Here is a 22,696-nt window from a genome sequence, read left to right as displayed (position 1 = left end):
GCTTTAATTTATTAGCTTTAGACTTTATCACAACCTATCATTAGATCACACCATTAATAACAAGCTAAACATATCTACCGAGAAAAAAAATATCTTTTATCTTTTGTATTCTATATATAAGATATTAATCAAATTATACAAAACCGTGTTAATGTATATTAATCATATTAATCTGTTTAGAATGATACAAGATAATTTTGTAGGTTGATTTGTGTAAAGCAGTGTTTTTGTGTTCGGGTTGTTAAAAGGTTAAGTGAGAAAGTCTTCACAATACGACCTGTCCGCGGTCACATTATATTAATCTATCATCTAGGTTATAAAACTGCCAAAAAAAGGCATTATCACGTTTATATAGCCCTTTATTACTACAAAGTACATAGAGGCAAAATGGGGAGCTTAATAGAAATGACCCGACTATGCTTTTGACCAAATATATTTCGTATGTCTTAAAATCTTAAATTAAACTGTGTAGCCAAATACATGTATGTTGATTAGCGATAAACATTTTATTTACTCCCTGGAAATATCATATGTTAATTGTGACAACACCTTTCATTAAATTAAAAAGAATCGTCGTATATTTAGTGTGAACATATCGCATTAAAAAAATATGTTTATCTCCTACACATGTCATGCAATTCAGTATTCAATAAGTACATCGACATTAAAAATAGCTCATTCCTATTCAAATTTTTGAATGCATATAATTGATGCACACTCAATCTCATTACATCTTATCGGTAAAACAAACAATAAGAAATCTAGTCAAACACCATATCAGAAACATCAAAGTGAAAGTCCACAAAGTAGGCGAGAGTACACAAGAAAGAGGGTTGGATAACGAAGAACAATTTGTAGTAGGGGAGTAACGTCTACTGCAGGGACTACTCACGTATTTCTGACTCTTTCTTCTAGGGTGTAAATGATCTAAGTATGTATCTACTTACTCGAAAACTACTTACTATAGTGCAATATTTATTTATCACCACAATACGTCATTTTCTCAAGCAAGTTTAACTACGACAATCTTTTTACCAAAATATTATTCGTTTTATTAAGCGTGCTGGAAATTACACTAATAATTTCAAACTCACAAAGCCAAACTGAGTAGATATCTAAATACATCCTTTGTTAACAAATCAAACTTATCTAGAAAGCTATCCATGTTTTATAATAAACTGAGACGAAATGAAAATGCACCCACTTCTAGAAATGAATGATTGTAAACTTCGTTTGAAGATACACTTTAATCTTACAATTCTGAATGTAAAACACTAATCACGTAGATAACATGTGAGAATGGTGTTTTCACGTTCGTGTAAACGCACCACAGATAAATCTTCTCAACACAAACAATTGAGTTCGATAAAATGGAGATATTGAAAATTACGATTTAATTGCAAAGGGTATAAAATGTGACTTTTAGTAAGCTACAGTCAATTCAACTGCAGGAGTTCTTTTAAAGACACGATAACGATAAGAATGAAAAGTCAAGCGGACATGGGTAGGGCCTACCAGAGCCATTGGGAACCGAATTGCAACGAGTCGGTAATTGTCCAGTCTACAATCATGCCAAAAAGTATATTTAGAGTTAAGTAACGTCAGCGCTTCCAGTCAAATCAGTGGTGCGTTTTCATTGCGTTATAAGCATTTACTACATTTACATAAGCTACTATTTAAGCGACTACATAATAATATATATGTTTTAAGATATTCTAAGCCTACTAAAAGCCATCTACTTACTACATGCTTCTTTTAAAATCTAAATGTATTGCAGCTGGGTAACTTCTATAGATCCAGTTTATTGTACGAAAAATTCTTACCTGGTCATCTGGTCTCCAGTCAGCTAATGATGGTGGCATAGGTGGGGGAGGTGGGGGCGGGGGACCTGATGGTGGAGGAGGGGGAGGTGGAGGGGGAGGGGGAAGGGGAGCTAGAACAGCAGGTTCTGACATTTCATATGGAACGTTTAATCCTTGGTCAAGGCTATCAGAAGTCAGAGAAAGTGAAGAGAGGTCCGGACTTACAGCTCCATAACCAAGTTGTGATGAAGAATATGGACTACTGAAAGAATCGAGAGCTCCCACAGGTGGTGCTACAGGCACTGGGTTAAATGGTGGGGCAGCTGGAACTCTTTGTGGTGACATTGGTTGGGCTGCCTGACTAAATGGCGGTGCAGCTGGAACTCTTTGTGGTGACATTGGTTGAGCTGTCTGACTAAATGACGGTGCAGCTGGAACTCTTTGTGGTGACATTGGTTGAGCTGACTGGCTAAATGACGGTGCGGCTGGAACTATTTGTGGTGACGTTGGTTGCGCTCCGTAGGACGTCGGCTGAGATCCATATGGATAACTCGCACTCGTCGGACTTGCTAACTGATTCATTTGTTGTCTTAAAGGGCTCATTGTCGCCCTTGATGTGGCACTATGTGCTGGTTGTTCAGGTGTTGGATCATAACTCTGTGCTGGTTGGGAGGTACTTCTACTAAATAGACTAGGTTGGTTGGACGTCGGTATGGGAGAGAATGTGTTTTGTGATGGTGAACCATACGATACTTGGTCACTGACATAAGGTGAAGTTGGCTGTGAACTTTGTCTATTGTAACTTCTGGGGAACGTCTGAGAATAATCGGTCTGATTGTAATCTGAACTAGCGTTACGACTATAAGTACCCGTCGGAGAAATTGTATTATAATACGTAGAGGGCGGGGGCTGAGAATATGAATTACTTTGTGGCTGTGGCTCGTTACTGAAACTTCTGTTCAGCGTACCTCCTCCAGGTAATATTGGACTTTTATAGGACGGAGATTTTAGTTCCTCTTGATAATAAGGTGTTCCTCCAGGACTGAACGGTGGAGCCTGATAAGTGGAAGGGCTTTTGGGTTGACTAGACGAATAAGAAGTCTGATTAGCACCATACACATTATCCGAGTATTTAGAAAATTGTTGAGGTTTATTATAAGACGTCGGGCTAAAAGCTTGTTGTTGCTGTTGTTGTTCTTGTGGTGTCTGTTGTTGATAGTGTATTTGTATATGCTGAGGAGAAGATTGCACTCTGGGTGATTGATATTGCGGCACACCCTGGACTCCATAATTTGGATCACGAGAAGTCTGTCTTTTATACTGTGTGTAAGGCTGAGCTTCATAGGTGTCTTGCTGACTTCGAGCTTGTTGAGAATTCTGACGACCGTAGCTAGGCTGTTCGTAATTCTGCTGGTAATTGGGACTAGAATAGCTTGGAGCCTGCTGTTGAGAAGTGTCTATATATTTACGACTGTTGAACGAATTAGTTTCTGGATAAGACGGTGTCTTAGAGTGTTGTATCTGTATTCTGAAAGGTTGGTTTGAGTTATCCTGTGAAAGACTGTAGCCATATGATTGCTGTTGCTGTTGTTGTTGCTGCTGGGCTCGTGGTGAACCCTGTAACAGTTGAGCTGATACTTGACTGTCATACTGGTATCTATTTGGGGACATGGGACCGTCTGGTTGACACGACGCACTTAGCCTGGAAGGACAAATGACAATCTGCAAATTTATGTGAAAATAATATTGTAGAGAGAAAAGCTCGTGCAATAAATATGGGTTTCAGATTATTTTGCCAACTATAATTTGACAGAGTAGTACATCAAATAAAAATAATTCATATTGATCAAGGTGTGCATGTTACAGTATAAGGTCGATTTGATCTATGTTGTGTTCGTGTAAATGTTTGCTACGCTGCACAGCCTATTAAAGAGGCACACCCGCTTTGACACTCACCATCAAATGATTAGATGTTAATTGGCGTTAAAGTTGTGTATAAACCCAACCGGCCAATAACAAGAGATAAAGATATTTCATTTTATGAACTTTGCAGTGGTGCACCTCTTGCTTGATAATAAATGAAGTCTACATTATTTTGAAAGTGATAATGTATTTCTAAGGAGAAGTGGACGGTTGGTGGCCGAATGGTTTAACGCGTGTGCGTTATATCAAAAGGTATGTCATTCGGTTCCCCGCTTGCACGTGACAAGGAGTAGGGTCGCTTGTCCAACCTCTTGGATCCCCCCCTCCCCACAAATAAAGATCCCTACGCGCAAGCGAATTATTGAAATAAAATTGAATCATATGTTAGTCCCGAAATGACCTAGCTTGTGTCGAGAGGACTACCCAAACATTCTTCTTTAAAATGAACTACGGTAATTTTTAAAAATAAAATAAAACGACATTTCTTATTTATTTGCGAAGTTTGTATGGTAAAACTGTTGTGTTTTGTATTAAGCAGTTCTAGACTGTCGTGCAAAAGAAAGTGTTCTAAACATCCTTGAAGTTATACTATAAAAACCTAGACATGAATATAGAAATTCAAACTGGAAAGTCACCTTCTCAGCATTGTTTTCGACGGATATGCATCAAGATAATATTGGTCCTATGGGTTGGAATATTAGACTTGGGGATTCTTATTAGATTTTGACCCCCTGATATTCAGCGGAATAAATATAATTACTGTGACTGCCTGTCTGAATTGTGTGTACGCCACTAATGCATGGACTGGATTTAAGTCATAGAATATATTGACTGTAATTAGGTTTCAGTACCATTATCCCAATTATAAAGCGGTTTAAATATTTTATTTCTTGGTATAGTTTTTAAAAATGGAAATCAGTATGTTATTAAAAGGCTTAAACTTACTTTTTAATAGTGAGCTGCAAAATATTCCCTGCGTTACGAATAAGTTCTTGTCCTTCATTGTGTGACAAAGTTGTAGCATTGACTGGTCCAATCTTCATAATAGTGTCACCAGGTTTTAAACCACTAGATGCTACGCTACCAGGGGTTACCTGAAAATAAGATAAAACCATTAAGGAGAGTCGGTTTTATTATACACTGCAAGATCCCGTTTGACAGGTTTGCCATTGAAACCTGACACTTATGTAGGAGTTATTTCCCTTTTACTAACTCGCATTGGGTGTCAAAGTAGCAGATTCCATATAACTACACAAGTTCTTCAAGAAAACTAAAATAATTTTACACAGCCTGGTAAGGCTATCGTGCGAACACCCAGTAAAAGAACAGAGAAAGCATGGAAATTTTAAATTCCCAGAAATTCACTTTCTTTTATAAAAAAAATTAGTTAAAACTAGCTAAAATAAAGCACAATTTGTAAAAAACAATTTACCGTTTTAAGATGGATGAAACTAATATTCAAATCTGTTCTGCTGACTATCACAAACATATAATGAATAAATTAAAGCCAAACAATACAGTCTTTCTTGTCATACTATCAACACGTACAAACATTTCCTCTAAATTCTTACAAGTATTAGCACAGGGAAGTGTGACGTCAGTAAATTTTCAAAAGAATGTGGGAACACTTGAGTACAATGGTTGTGAACTGCTAGGAAATGAAGAAAGTTTTGTACAATGGTTTACATTAAGTGCCGAACTGCCCCGGAACAATAAAGTTTCAATGGGAATTAAGAGAACAAGGAGCGGATACTAAGGACGTATTATATGTGTGAAATATAAACTGTATGTCAACAAGTGGTTTCACAGGGTTACCTACCGCAGACCACTTTGTTCATTGCATCATTAGATGTAATCACTATTTACAAGGTGTAATTGAATCTTGAGCTGAATCGTCGGCATGAAATTAAATCTTGTGATTTGTCCAATAATAGCAGATTAAAATTCTGTCATTTATCATCGATTTTTAGTATTTTTCACGTTGTCTGTATACAAGGACACGGCAGGTAGTGACAAATACCAACTAACTTGGATTACATATATAATGAAGAATTAAAATAGAAAACTTAACTATTCACTGTATTTAATATATTCCTCAGAAAGAGATAATAAACTAAGATAAACCCGGATTGTTGGCTACGGAATTCGACTCATTTTGCCACTTAATTTAAATAGGCTACATTCATATACATGTATCATTTATCTTTCAGCGTAACAGAAACATTTGCCACGGTTTATGTATTGTGCGATGTGTTTGATTTCTATTTGTATTTTTACTGCAAACGAAAATGCCCTAGCATACAAGTATTACATACGCAATATCGGTTAATGAAAGTAACTATTCAAGTACTAATTGGATCTTCGTGTCATTATTACAACAACAATGAAATGAACTGAAAATAACTAGATCCCTTTGATTTTGGGTGAAAAAAAAACCTGCCGATTGAGTTAAATTTGATTTGTTTTATCTCTCTGCCTTTCAAATCTTAGGTCCATAGATATATCCTATATTAAATGGGCATTATGGGAGATTAGATAAGAAGTTGACAATTCTCGTTAATGTAGTTAATGTAAAGAGAATATACTGAAAATTTCAGTCAAATTTCTCCATTCTGATCCGAGGTATTAGCTTTTGAATTTTAGGCTAGCTCTCGATCATCATTACTAAAGTCGGTATAATGTCTCGATTAACTATCCTTCACAAAGTGTATTCCAATCCGATAAACAACTCAGGCTAGCGATGGCATCGAGAGTTGATTCTGGTCTGGATAAGTTAATTAATGTCTAATTAATAAGTTAGATAACATTTCAGGTCTAAAGCAAGACCTGTAAAAGGCAGATTTAGTTCTTGTATAATATATGCTTAAGAAACAAATGTTGACAGTTGAAAATAAAATTAGTAAACAAACCGACTTCCGCTTTTTATTTCTAAATGCAAAAATAATACGTATATAGCTTGTCCATTTACTAATAGAAATAATAATCAAATCGACCCAGTTTAACCCTTTACTTTGTGCTAAATCAAAGAGGTCAGTTTAAAACTTTATTTTGTTCCAAATCAAAGAGATCAGTTTGATACTTTATTTTGTTCTAAATGAAAGAGTTTTGACTTCTTTATGTACAGAATGTAGATTCTCCTTTAAAGGAGCTAAGTCGCTAATATTTGGGACCTAGAATTGGACACGAATGGGTCACAACGCATACAATAATATAATATGAATGTATATAAATTGATTTACATCCAATCGTTTCAGTTTTTACTGTAATTTCTAATCAGTTAGGTTCGGCGAAACACGCCAGTATTCTCAATCAAATTTCAATCTCTAGCGATAGTATTTATTGGGCATGCTCTCCAGTTAAGAATATAGCGTCACCGTTTGACATGACTTGTGGAATATGCCTAGCCTCGTTTTTCGAGTCCCTTATTACAAATAGCGCTGAAACGCATTATGGTACAGGATTCGTGTACCAATTGTAAAATGTTTATTTTGTCTTAAATATTGGATATCAGAAGACCATCTTTTCCCGGTAAGATCACAACATCAATGTTGATTTAAGCCGACAAATAAATCGTGTTTTTAAAGTCGAAGATTTTGGATGATATTAAGTTAGGGACTTAGCTACTTTAAGTTGCTCTTTTGTTCTTTATTACAACACAGACACTATTTTCTATTGTGTAAGCTATTTTTACCACGAACATTACTCCTCTAGTTTTTTGCATCTAACAGTGTGCATAATAATCGTATCCAGGACAGATTACCTGAAACCATACGCCATTTTAAATCTCCATGGTGATGTTGGCAAGCAACCAGCTGAGGGTCACATTATATCTTGAACAATTTGCTGAAGGTCATAACCGATATTTAAGTTAAGTTGCAGAAAATGGTTGTTTGTATATATAAGATATAAGTAGTATAGAAAGAACAAGTGTCGGTATATCATTTTTATAAATATTTATCATAAAGATACATCTTTTATATTATCATAACCTTTAATATACTTCAGCAGACAACCCAGGGTTTATTTTAACAAAATATTCAACAAAACATTCTTTAAATATACCTATTCTTATAATAGGTCCTATAATATCTCAATAATTCTCTTTCGAATTATGTTCTTCAGCATTGTGAGGAACATTCGGAAAAAACATACGGAGTTTGGCTGGCGACCCTTCCTTCTCACGTACAAACCTGAGAACTAAACCACGTCATTTGACTCAGTGACAGACATTATTACAAAAGTATGCAAAAGTGTTAGCTAATCAGATATTCTAGAAGCACAAAGCAATGTAGGCCTACAGGGGCATCACTAGAAAGAGTAAGTCTATCGTATCTACTACACGACATAAGTGGTCACATCTTACCCCATAGCTAAACGGGAGGACAGTTTGTGCGTGGAACAATATCATTCACAAAACAATAAATATTGTAGTGTAGTCACCAGTACACATAGAATCATAATTTTCAATAAACCCTGCCTGTTTATTAAAAACATAATCTGATCAAAAACAGAATCGAAAACATAATGACCTATTATCAATGAACCCTACCATTTACTACTTGCTTAAACTCACTCATTCTACGGAACTAATCGATATAGTAATTTATTATCAATGAACCCAACCAGTTACTATCTGAATTCTCTTTGCGAAGATTAACCCAAATTATACCTCGTCACCATTTTATCAAACAACATTTTCATTTATCATTATATCTAGAAATATTTAACCAGATTAGATACATGATATCTTCTACATATTTAGAATACCAGAAACATCGATCAAACCCATACGTCTGTAAATTTCGCAATCCAATATATGGTAGCGGTTGTATTTCTGTATAATTATGTACATGTATACATGTATGTTTGTTTATTTCATGTATATTTGTATTCCTTTTATTCATATATGCACTGCACATAATCTTGTAAGGTTTTTTATGCAATAAAATGTCTTCTTCTAGATTGGATACATCTGATATATATATGACAATGGTTAGCGTGTGCGCACTGTATCATAAGGTCTGTTATTGAGTCAACTGGCGTGGTTTCGCACCCCCGGTTGTACGTGACAAGGAGTAGGGTCGCCTGTCCATCCTCGCGGATTTTCTCCGGGTCCTCTGGTTTCCACCCATTGCTAAAGATTCCTACGGACAAGCGAATTATTGAAATAGAATTGAACCATATGTTAGTCCCGAAATTACCTAGTTTGTGTTGAGTGGTCGCTAACCCCCCCCCCCTCTCTCTCTCTCTCTCCCATGTAATCACAGCTGTAGAGTACTATAGCCGTTGGTAAATTTTAGAATTGCATTGGAGTTCAACATTCGCTTTACAATCATAATATATTAATGGCATTTTAATTAGCCATATGCATACCCTGCAGCAATACATCGACCTGTAGAGACATTAGCCTTTGGTCGTAAAAAAGTTAGTATTTACCTTATCCAATTTTTTAACCATCCAAGTCGAACGTAATAAATCCACGAGTCAGCTGTTCTATTTTTATAATTATACCTTTATGCAGTAGTCAACATGTTGTAGAAACGTAAACCACAACTGTTCATCTACATAATCCGTGGTCTTTTTTATTCACATTATATTGTAATGTCCATCATTACATGACACCAATGTTCCTGTTTAGCGACGATGGCTCTTTTTAAAGAAAGGAAACAAGCCATTGACAATTGACAGCTTTCAGATTTTTTTGTGGTAGATTTGTATTTATTTCAGATGTGTGTTAACTGTCAACGGTAACAATGTTACAAACCATATGTTACTATATCAAGAATAGTTTCCTACAGACAGGAAAAACAGAACAAGAATGACCTAATCAAAGTCATGAAACTTACCGATTCTTACATATTATCCCCGAAAGTGATACTTCAGGAATTAAATACACTTATCAGTTGCATAGTGTATGTTACGTCTATGCGTTTTCAAAATATTTTGCAGTGCATTAAAATTATAGACTTTTAAATCACAGTTATGTAGCAGAAAATATTCCTGGAATGTCGTGAAAATCACATTAACATTACTATATAATGTTCTACAAGCATTTGCGGGGTTGTTACATGTTTGCCCTTGTAAAAGACATGCAATGCACTCGAGAATTATAGCACGTAGCTATTTAAGACCGATCATTACTTACTGTTTCAAATTCCTGTTTTTCTCGGTTAAACTGAACTATTCTTATATTGGAATTCTCCATGACTACGAATCAGATTGTATCCATCAGCTAACACAAGACTTCCTCTCCATATCCCCTTAATCTCGATTTAGTGGAACACGGTCAGCGTACTCCCCAAGTAATGTTTATAGCACCCAATAGGCTTTGTTTATACGTCACTTATAGATGCACTCCAGACGTTATTGGTTTCACCAAAATACCAGCTAAAACGAGCTGAAAGCATCAAGAAATTTGCTTGGGAACCAAGGGCGTGTAACTCTGCCACCTGGGGATATTTGAAGGTATATTATAACATTGAACATTGTTTTTGTTTGTTAGATGTTAGAGTAGGTAAGTAACCAGCTGTAAAACTTGTTCCTATATAGTGTATTTATAGATTAACATTAGTTAAAACCATACCAAAAAAAACCCGGCGTATCTGTGTTGGATACGCACACAAGCCTAGTTAAGAACTTCTTAATCCAATTAATTTGTTGGCATTCCAGTAAAAGAATAGAACCACTATTACCAAAACAACCCAATAACCTGCCAATTCTATACGAAAGGGTGTGCATTGTGCAAGGAGTCTTGAAATGCATTATACCTAAGCTTTTTTTTGGCTTCAAATGTTATACAAATTAATAATTAGCCATGTATTCACATGGCAAGCCCATAATCAACCCTCTAGATCATCAGATAGATACTGAATGATTGAACACACGCGCCATTTAAAGGACAATATTGGTGTCAGTCATTATCACATATGTGATAGAACTAATTAAACACGTTCCAAATATAATTTTAACACAGAGATCATTGTTACGATAGCTGTGTAATACAGGTTTCCTGAATCGGAAGTGACGAACGCCAAAGGAAAACACGAGTCATACCTCTACATAACTGACTGATGTGACGAGTGATAACAGATACACGGCCGAATTTCTGCTCACTAATAATTCCTTCCAAAACCAAAAGTTGTTGTGTGAGACTGTGAGAGGATATCTGAGAATTCATTTAAAGAAATAACTGCCACTAGATAAGAGAACACGAAAGAAAAATAGAAAAAAGTTCGTGCATTACCATGTTTTTATAAGGTATAGAATGAACATAAACAAGGGAATGTACGGACTATTTCTATTTTTCTCATGTTCTCTTATCTAATGACATTCAATTACTTTATTGAATTCTCAGGTATCTTCTTACAGTCCCATATAACAACTTTTGGTCTTCGAAGGAATTATTAGTGAGCAGAAATTCGGCCGTGTATCTGTTATCACTCGTCACATCAGTCAGTTATATAGAGGTATGACTCGTGTTTTCCTTTGGCGTTCGTCACTTCCGATTCAAAAAAACCTGTATTACTCAGCTATCGTAGCATTGGATCTCTGTGTTAAAATTATATTTGGAATGTGTTTAACCAGCTCTATCACATATGTGATAATGAATGGCACCAATATTGTCCTTTAATAATTTAACTTTAAGATAATCAAGACTTAACGATCGAGGCTATCTTGTGAAAGCAGAACTAAAAACACCCATAACTTCGCTCAGATTAAAGTAATTTGACTGAAATTTTCGATATATTCAATGTTCATTATCTATTTTTAACTATTTTCTCGACCATTTAACATACAGATGACCCGATGCCTTCGGACGTTTTTAGAAAATGAAATATAAAGGAAATGGGGTTTAAATAATGTCCTACTTGTTTGATCCATCGGGGCTAATGAATACCGGCAAACGTCATGCAGTGTGCTAGGAGGAAAATTTGTCCGTACAGCAGCTCTATGGCGTACTCTTATTTCGAATTCCATCATTTATTTATTGGTTCTTGAATGTGCACGCAAATGTGTAAACAGACCTACCACCCGAACGACTAGACGCTATTCCTTCCAGGGCCTCCGTTCAGTATCACTGGCAGATTTTTAGAAGGCATGATGCCGCGCCTTTAATAAGTATCGCTGTTCGTTTTTGGGTAATTTATTTCCTATCCTGTATAACAAGATGTGATGCATTTAACAAAACTGTTGAAGGTAATAGAATTAAAATATGTTCTTATCTAACAGGTTGAAGTTACTTCATGTTATTTATCAGTTGAAAACACCCTGAATACTGACATACACCCACGTTACTATTATTAGACCATACAAGAAAACTGTTATTTAAAATAGTGCCAGAATTTTCTAAACAAAATTGTTGATTTTTTTTAGATATTTTCAGTAAGACTATGACGTCATGATTCTTAGAATTAAGCGTAGAAGAACTGAGAAAACAGTGTTGTTAAATAAATTATATTTATAAATAAAACACGAAAGTTTCTTAAATGGGCATTATGTAAGATTTAGATAAAGAGCTAGCCGTTCTCGCTATAATATTTCAGAATAGATAATACAAAATTAATATATTGAAAATTTCATTTAAATTACTTTGTAAGTTGTAATTTTGACAAGATGTGTGCATTGATCGTAACTACCGTACTGGTCATTCGAGTCTTAGACTCGCTTCTCCATTTTTAAATAAAACCATTAATTGCATGGCCGAACCATTCTAATCAACTTGAAATCGGAGGCATCCGATGGCATCGAGGGTTGATTATGGTCTTGTCATGTTAATAAATGTCTAATTAATAACTTATATAACAAATAAGGCCCAAAGAAACACCTGCAATAGGCTGATTTAGCTCTTACATAATGCCTGTTTAATGAATAACTATTGTAAAAACAGCCGAAAATTAACTCCCCAAACCAGGAATAACAAATACTGCACACAAAATCATTTGTAATTTGTCCTGTGAGACAGATCAGTCAGACGGCCAGTAGATGTTTAAATACCACCGTCATCTACGATCAATCACAACCACAGTGGAAATAGAAAGAAGGGGTGGTTTCGTATTTTAAATAAGCTAAAATATGGAACCTACATCTTATGAAACGTTCATACTTGGTTTTACGGTTCAGCATGTCAATATTGACATTTCGGTAAACTAATAAAATATACATATTGGTTTACTTCTGCCTTGCAAGATTGCATGCCGCGTGTTCTGACCAGAGATGTAAAATGTTATTGGCTATGTTCTAGTATTTGACAAGATCCAGTAAAATGTCGAACGATTGAAATTGTCAGGATGCCAATACGATTACACTAGCTTACATGAACAAATAATAAGAAGAACATGATCATGTATAAATATATATATATATATATATATATATAGGATGCAGACCACCAACTATTCAAATTGAGAATGCTTGGTGGTCTGCTCCCATGTGCAATGATTATAATCTGATAGTTGTGGTTCCTGAAACTATATTATTACTCATTGCCGGTTGTATGCTTAAACAAATACAAAAGACACTCAAGCTGTATCTGATTTTCTTTACTTGTTCTTCACAACATGAAATGGTGTCTCAAAAATATCAAAAATGAAACAAAATTTAGATCTGTATTTTTTTAAATATAAAACCGAAGCTTAATATATTTTATATACTTAACTTACTACCACTATTAAAGATGAAGTAAATCTGTTTCCAATAACTGATAATCCAAATCCAATCACAATTAATATAATAAAGACAGCGCGATAATGTCGCTCACTGAAACCTTAAAGGATGGACGTCACTGAAGTCCTCAGACTGAATGAAGTTTGTGATGTGGAAATATAAGAAAGATAGAAACGCCCAACAATACGAGCGAAGATTTTTTTTATTAAATTGATGTTCTAAACAGTTAAAAACAGTACGTTCTTTGATAATGATTAATGGGTGGGGTGCATAAACTATGAACGGGAATGATATGTGCATGAAAAAAAGAATTTAAAGCTTAAATGGCTTTAGATATTTTGAAATTTCAAAGTATTATTTCTTTAATATCAAATGACAAAAACACAGTTCCATATTATGATTTGATACAGAAATAACAAGCATGGTATATCATGATTGACACGTTATATTACATCAAAGTCTACACCCATAATCAGCCATGAGACCCATTACGTCCAGGGTGTATAACTCTAACTTCTCTTGTTATATCGATAATTGTAATAGTCTACTGTCTTGATATTACGTGATATTATGCTGTCTCATCTAATATTATATAATCAATTACACGTGGCAAAGTTCATAATATTTTTTTTAATAATTTCCTGGGAGGATCAAAAGAGAGGAATGTTCGTATCAATCAGAAAAATGTGCATTCTTCTTGGACATATTTGGTCAAGAGGAGTGTTCATATTTATTTGGCTACAAAGGATTATATGTTTGCAGGACAATGCACCCAAGCATTGTTTCACCTTCTAAAAGAAAGGAAAATAAACATATATATTGTTTGTGTCTTTCCTTTCAAGTGGTTTGACATTTCCATGTTCCATATCCTGAAGATTGTTTCTACTCCAAAAGGTCGCAAATCCACAAAAAGCAATGGCCAACCTGCAATCATCATTAGCCGTTTTAAGTGCCAGTATTACTGTTATTTAAACGTCTCATACTCCCAATGCCCAAATTATAAAAAGTTTCAGATTTCTATCTACATAACGTAATATAAAAAAGTACAAAAATATGCTCTGTTCCTTTTCTTAATGGATCGACGGGGGTGTTTGATATATTTACATATTCGTTTAGAACTTTAAACCCCATTTCATTTTCAATTCAGGGTGGTAGGTGGCCGAATGGTTAAAGCGTGCCCGTTGCATCGTAAGGTCTATCAATGAGTCAAATTGCGTGATTTCTATTTCCCGCTTGTACCTAACAAGGAGTCGGATCGCCTGTCCAACCTCGTAGGTTTTCTTCAGGCCCCCGGTTTCCTCCCACTCGTAAAGACCCCTACGGTTAGCTTTTTTCGATGGTAGTTTATAAGGGTGTGTACGGTAATTGATGCATACTTACGTCCTTGTATAAAACAAAAACACATATGTTAGTCATTTTGTAATGAAAATACATATTACACTAGAAAAAAGTACAAACTTTTACCATTTATTGCTAACCTAAGCTCTCTTGTTTATCATTAAATTGACCTCTATAAGGAACTGTTTTGGAAAATGTGTAAATCATTACAAATGCCCCAAAGGGTATCTTAGTTCGTCGTAGTAATTACTAAATACTATTGAATATATATTCAACTATTTGCCATTCCTCAGTTGTCTTGAATTATGGATTGTCAAAGTTTGTTCCCGTCCATCCAACTGACATCCCCTATTCAAGTTGTATACAAAATATTTCGTTTTCGTTTTTTAAAAAGTCACTATTCAAACTCAGTAAAGGAACCAATGCATCGTCGTTACAACGTCTAATTAAACGAAAAATGTCCATAGCCGTTTTGTAGATTAGTTTTGTGTTTGAGGTATTCAGAACTGTAATATAATAGGAAATATGTTTTGATAAATTGATATCAAATCATCTCCATGCTGATGCGTCAACCCAGCCCGTTTAATATTCCAATGGGATTGCCATGTATTTATTACAAACCTGTGTTTCATTGCTCAAGCTGATGTTAGCAGCTGAAAGGATCTGGGTATTTCTAAGAATTTCCGATATGCAAATGGAGCTGTTGAAGAAGACGAGGCGTACTTCCGGTATCTATTTTACTTATTCTTTATACGGACCACCATGCAAAACCAGCAAACTGACATATAACATCTAGTCCGTGACAATTTTCATATAAAAGACTGAATTTTTCTTCTAGCCAAAATACCAGAAACAAAACCAGAGAAGGAATGTAAATGTAGACAAAAACAGTGGATGTTTCGTATAGTTCGAAATCCAACATACTGATACCTGACTACCATCTTGTAATTAAATAATAAAAACATTATGATAAAATAATCAAATCTTTGCAATTCCTTGCTCACTTCTTTACTAAACATTTCCAAAAATAGCTAAAGTGTGAATGTCGGTTTATTAATTTAAGATAGAGTTCTATATAAGTATATATTCTACGTGATATCCTGTTGAAGTGTAAAATTTAACATAATTTGATAAAGTAAACCCCATTCAGCTCCTTGAAACAACTTAAGACAAATATCATTTCAACAAACCCCCGTCTTTATACATATTTTATAAATAAGAGATCGGATTTCGGGGCTCGAATGTTTATATATTACATACATCTGTCATTACGTTATCAACTTTGGTATAGTAAACGTGCTTTAATATTACATATAGATGTCTATCAATCTAATTTAGCGCGTGCCAGCGTGACTCAATATAACGCTATATCTATGTAACGGTACGTTGAGATATGGACTCCAGATTTCAAATCGTTCGACATCTTTGTTTTGAATGAAAACAACATTTAATGTGAACGATCTGCAAATTGTCATATTGTTCTACAAGTGGGATCAATTTCAAGAACGAAAATCGTAAAAAAATTTTTTTTTAAATATTTCAAGTGGCAACCATATTAAAAGTGTTAATGCAAATTATGCGATTCAGTCTATAAAACTATGTTTGTTATAGGTGAGTTCAATATTGGAACGCGTTTTTTTTATAGTAATGACTATATATATATATTGGCAAGGACAAATCTCATATTATAGTTGACTAATACCCCTCCCACCTTTTTGACGCAAGGAAAATCGGTCATATTTTTAATGAAAATATTTGAATGCCAATGAAAGGGTTCTTAATCTGTGTTTTGTGTGGTTTGTAAAACGTGTTAAGTGGTGACTAGAACGTTAGTAATATACCTTTTTATCAATATTTGATAATACTGGAAATGATTATAATATCCAGACCACACAGTGTGAAAACATACAGATCTTTAAATGAAGGGATTTGAATTCATATATCATCTTTAAAGATAACCTAGGACTTAATCTCAAATGTTATGACAAATTGTCGACAAGCACCAAACCGTGGTCCCAATTGATTAAAGCACTATTTCTAGTTTGTAAGTTTTAAAAAGTGAAAATAAACGCTGGTCATAAATGGTAGTTTAGTATTGGCTCGGTCAACACAAAACTGACCGAAAACCATCAAAATGTCTCCGGGACATGAGCCGAATATGAAACAGATTGTAAAATTGAATCTATAAATGATTCGTAGAGATAATGTTAATATTCGGGGGGGGGGGGGTATAACTAAGATCGGTTGCCAGATAACGAAACGTACGTCCACGGAAAATCGTCCGAGCAGTCCATAAAAGTTGTCGCGTTGTGAATATGTATGTAATAATATCATTGAAGAGTTAACAAGATTATACAACATTATCAAGGACAATACCTCGCTACGTAATTATCAGAAATGGTCGAATTTGTTATTCATCACAATAATACAGCAGTTATTTCACGAATCAACAATTCACGATTACACGCCCCCTGCATTGTTTTAATATTACTTAAATTCTTGACTCGAATTTTAGTAAATTTTATGTTTCTTAATCATCGTGTCAGATTACCATCAATAGCATTAAGAAAATAAACAGCCAACTTTCTACGCAGTGGAGTATGTGAGCGCCTTTATAGATTATGATGGCAGATGGTTCCTGGAGATAATCGGAACTCCTAGAATAGTAGGCGGTTTAAGGAATTATTTTTCCTGCGGTAAACGAAAGTGACGTTGAGTATTCAGTAATGGCCTTTAATCTCACCAAAATCTAATTTCAGTCTGTGTACAGGAATCTGCACCTAGAGTGTACGTTATCTGTGATATCAATCAGTAATTACATATACACATAGACTATGGTATCAATCATAATAACGGTATATATTTACAAATACTCCATGGTTGGAATTCTATTCATGTGGTAAACAGATATAACTGGACAGAAATGGGGTTTAACGTCGTATTGTTCTGCACCAACCGGGTTAATAAAGACGGGCTTACACCAATTGGGACATTTTGCCCGGACAGCGGGGTTTCCGCCTATTTTTTGCCGCATTCGAACTCCCAAGGAATCTTTTACGTACATGGATCTCGATTTTTTCACCATCCGTCCTGCACCACTGTTAAGGGGGAAACCCGACTGAAAATTTCCGGAGAACTTTCTCAGTCAACACCGAGAATGAACCCGAGATCTACTGGTTAGTGAGCCAGCGCCATACTAACTTACTCAACCTCTAAACATAAACAGTAACTCTCTTCTTGACCATAAACTGTAACTTCAATTTGAATAATATTTTAAACTATAAATCTTAAGAAAATATTTGTCTATTATATATCTCAGAGTAATTCGGTTCGTTTTGTCCAGGTGCTAAAATTTAATAGCTGTCTATATAATATGCTCGTCCAAATGTGGTCAGGGGTCATTGGTTATTATAAAATTGTTGTAAAAACTTGCTTGTCAGTCTATATATAATAAGTTTGCAGGGATATAGCTGGTTTATCTCAAAATATAACACCAGTCTTGGCACTTACACAGTTTATACATACGTTCCTATAAATCATGTTCTAATATTTCAATCCAAAGCCAACATTATGTTAGCTATTTCTAACATTAATACAGATTCACGTGTAATAATTATGTTTTAATATGTTGTCAAACGGTATATAGGTTGGTAGTGGTTGAGGTTATTTTTGGCTACCGGTGTTAATGCATCTTTCTATTTCTACTATCTACAACATATCAGGTTTCTCTTAACTCTCACTTTTTAATATAACTCCTCGAATTATCTTAATCTGAACTCTCTACACTCTTAGTGATTTATGTTCATATCATATACTCTACACTTTTAATTAAATATACTCGGGTAAGAAAAAGGTCAGGTTCAGGAATTTTAAAACTTTCTAGATAAACCGTATGTTCTTGTATGTGTTTCTCCCCCTTTTCGACCCACATACCACTTCGATTTCTCTAAATACGCGTACCCCACCATGATCTTACAAATTTAGTATAAAGTTTTATTCATTTGTTACATACTTTATTGTGAGCTTTGTCACTGATGTTGGCTGCAATTTGTTTTTGATCAAACCAGCTTTTAATTTATTTCTATGAAAAAACCCTGCGCCACTAAAATATTTCATGAGCCCCACCATGAGAAAAACCGCAAGAATGTCGCTTTAGCATTATGCCAGTAGCAGTTGGGAATAGAGACTGATTGTGAAAATATATTAATTACTTCAACGTATAAAACTGTCATTAACTACATTTGCATAATTGGGGCTATATTTTTTTACAAATGTGAAGTATAGCTATCTTTATTTTCGCTAAAGGAGGAGATCTTTACATTATGGATGTGTCCAATGCGTGGCAATGCCCGCAAGACGTTCCACGCTCTTTATGATTATTTTACTCGCCGGAGCAAGTTTATTTTACCATAATGTCAGGTCGTTCCGTTATTGTATATATGGAATAAGTACTACGTGTAGATATAAACAATATTATACGTCTACGTTACATATATATATATTAACATTACATGTTTTTATTACTTTCGAGTTTTCCATTATTAATGACCTCTCTTGATCTCTTATATATAAATGAAATGGAGCTTAACGTCCTGCGTTTCTGCACTGACTGGGTATTTCGTGATAAACAAAGGCGACTTTTTGTTAGGGTTGGTTAACCATTCAAAATGTTATATAACATCTGAAGAGCACAAATATTGCCTGGACTGGCTAATTCAGGGTGCAATATATTTTATAATTTAAAACGCATTACTTTAAATAGAAATCAGGTGATACGAGTATAAAATTCACATACCTGTAAATAGATACAACATAGATATATAAAGTGCTGATGTTACAGGTGCATATGATGTAAACTGTATTATTTTCATACTGTAAAGCTATATATAATATTTCCAGATATTAAGTTTGTGTAGACTGCTGTTTCTGTGTGGATGCTTGTAAGAATACAATTTTTGTATAATCGTACGATCTATGAAAGTTAGGGCAATGTCCCAGAAATACCTTGATGAAATCCAAAAACGAAGAATTATATATATGAAAACTTACTGGAATATTTGTTTTACAAAAGATTTCGGAATTAATATCAGTCAGCGAGTAAGAATATTATTTGTTTCCCAGATGTACATACGAAAGGTGTTTCCATTTGTTCCATACTGAGTTCACCTTGTTTCTATGAACCTGTATACTGCAAGTAAAATACATGAGTCACGGATATCTATTATAACCCATATAGTTATACAGATAAGTAATGTTGGGGTAAAAAGGTGATCTATAGGTGATCATAATAATTATGCCAATAGCATCTCATATCAAAATAGGTAATAGACTTCAGATAACTGATAAAGTAAGTCAATTAAATAAAACAACTATATGCAAGTTTTTGTAAAATTTAGATCAAAACGAGAAACAAGGCTTTCTGGGTAAAGGTAATGGACATGTGCACTAGGATGTCATTTGAAACATATCAAAGAAACAATTAAAATGAATTATATTACTGACAACGTTCTCTATTTTGTATAGCTCAAGGCAATCGTAGTATATATACTTTTTAAAGTGAAAGATAATATAGAAACTGTTTATAAAGATGGCCGACGAACCGAAACAGCTGACATGTAATGAAATTAATGGAAGAACGGAAGCGTAAAATGAATCATTGCTGAAAGGTCAAGCTGACCTTGAAGCCTACCTATGCTGTTATAATTTCAGGCTCGAGTTTATCTCTTTAATCAATTACTTTGGTTGTCTAATCTGTCTAAATATATTACAGTCTGGCGATTTATTACTGATGCAGATAGACCCTCTCTGCAGACTGGTCTTACAAACATGTCTCCTTATAATTGATTTAATTGTGCACGGTTATGCATCTCACAATGGTTACATCAAAGAGGATACAATTTGTGATCAACCGTTTCAAAGACGTGTCTTTCTTTTCGTGTCGTGTGTCAATGAGATAAAAGTTAAAAAGTTAGAATGCTATTTCAGTTTCGTTTCGTCACACCAAAAATAAAACGAAACGAACTGACATCTGATTTTTTTTTCAGATTGACGCAAATATTGTTGTTATGTTACCCTCATTATTTGTTACGTATGTTTTCGATGCTGGTTACATTATGCACTTGCTGATAACACAAGGTGTGATAATGCATTATGGGTATATATGATGTATTATGAGAATGGGTATGTCGACACAGGAATATATTTTGTTACTGGTAATTAATTTTCCCGCATTTTCACAACGTAACATGCACACTAAAGCGCATGTATGTTTGCCAATGTACATAATTCACACTGTAGCTAGGAACACATATTAAATTTTAATGTTCTTAAAGACCAACTTGTATAACTCGTGACACAATGTTTGATAAGAAATTCAAAGTTTAGGGATTTCACTTCGTATCCTCACAAAATCCGTCACTCAAAGTTCCAGATTAATTTACGTTAATAAACAAAGACATGATAAAACAACAGAAAAATGTAAGTAAAACAAGCATCACGTGTTTTATCTACATGATCCAAGGGTGGTACCACATCTTTTATAATAATAACGGTACCTGAAGACAAAGACAGGAATGGTACCAAAAGTCTAGATCTACAATAAATCATTTTAAATACACATATAGATTACTGATACCTCTATGTAATACGAACTTTACATTTTAGACAAAACATATCATATTTGGTTCAATAAACAATGGATGCTTTGTAGTCTGTATTTTAGACAGAAATATAAAATTTCAGGGTGGTTTTAAATTCTACAAAAGAGCACCATGCCCTGCTATCAATAAACAACAAATACGAATATTTTGATTAAGATGTAAATTATATGGTGCTTTAATAAAGTGAACGTTTATTATTGTCAAAGTCACGTTGTTTAAATAATAGTGTTAACCACTATCTGTTGTAAACTAAAACACATACATATGGAAAACAGATACTAATATATTTAGGCGACGTTTCGAGGAGTCGTTCAACTTTCTTTTGATTAATACTCATTTATCATGTGTACCAAACAAAGATCCACATAACGTTTTTTTGATATTTATGTATATCGAAGGTAAATATACTCTGTTTTACATAAAAGGTGTTTACTGCTTTCTGTTCAGTATTTGGGGTTTATATATATGTATTATTAGCTACATACGTAATGTGATATGGAAAATATCTTTATAATAGATAAATAATATATAACGTCGGCTATATATAAGCCAAATATAGATTTTCTCAAGTCAACATGCACTACATGTATAACCCATGGGTTTTTTTTAAATTTTGATTATTACTTTTTTGACAGTACAGAAAGTTCATTCTTAACCATGTTAAAACAATTAACACAAATACAGTCTATGGAAAGAACGAATATATTTCGATATATCCACAGCTAATCAACTAAAGGTAGGTTATATAAATAAAAAAATATACCAAAAATATTCGTTCTGGAATCACAATAAACGAAAATCTACCGACATTATAAAAATAGACATTACTTGATACCTGATATGAATTTGAGACTTGCCTAGAATCTCTAAGAGGAAAATATCAAAGTTTCTTACCCTTTGAACTTGTAGAATGGTTCCATATTCCCGGCCCCCCTGAAGTCGAAAACCCCAGGGTATGTCGCTGGAGGACCGCTGTAACCAAAGGGTCTCCATCGTCGAACGTTGCCCCTGCGTAGCGTCCGTCCCCTACAAATAAAATATGGAAGACGTTTTGCTTTAGGGTTAGAATGAAGATGATCTTCTGTCTAAATTTAGAGGTTCTCGTTACCATAGTAACTGTCTTACCTTCTGCCAAAGCTTTTACATACCGTGTGCCGTGGCGTGCGTGGGGGTCATAATATCCCGAACGGTTAGATAGACATTTAGGTAGATAGTAATACTAGCTAAAGAATGTACACATGTATAGAAATATCTATTTACCGTTATCTTGTCTAGCTACTGTGGAAAGTGAGCCGGAAAATAATTTTAAAA

At 34.5% G+C, this 22,696-nt stretch overlaps 1 protein-coding gene across 4 annotated transcripts in view; it reads right to left on the bottom strand.

Annotated features, from left to right (window-relative positions):
• Nucleotides 1–22,472, bottom strand: part of LOC126809629 (uncharacterized) — a 30,605-nt gene extending 8,133 nt beyond the window's left edge. The window contains exons 1-3 of one of the 4 annotated variants that reach the window (XM_050534297.2): nucleotides 22,280–22,472; nucleotides 4,671–4,819; nucleotides 1,824–3,504 (exon numbers count right to left, since the gene is read on the bottom strand). In XM_050534297.2, coding sequence (XP_050390254.1) covers nucleotides 1,824–3,504; nucleotides 4,671–4,819; nucleotides 22,280–22,378 — 1,929 coding nt within the window. In that variant the 5' untranslated portion in view covers nucleotides 22,379–22,472. Of the gene's footprint in view, nucleotides 1–1,823; nucleotides 3,505–4,670; nucleotides 4,820–9,870; nucleotides 10,020–22,279 lie in introns of those variants that run through there. The other 3 variants (XM_050534298.1, XM_050534300.1, XM_050534299.2) reach the window with 3 other exon arrangements.
• Nucleotides 22,473–22,696: the final 224 nt, after the last annotated feature.

The sequence above is a fragment of the Patella vulgata genome, chromosome 2 (genome assembly GCF_932274485.2).
Source record: "Patella vulgata chromosome 2, xgPatVulg1.2, whole genome shotgun sequence".
Taxonomy (NCBI): Eukaryota; Metazoa; Mollusca; class Gastropoda; family Patellidae; genus Patella; species Patella vulgata.
Note: the sequence above shows the minus strand (reverse complement) of the source record. Positions and strands in the feature narration are given on the sequence as shown.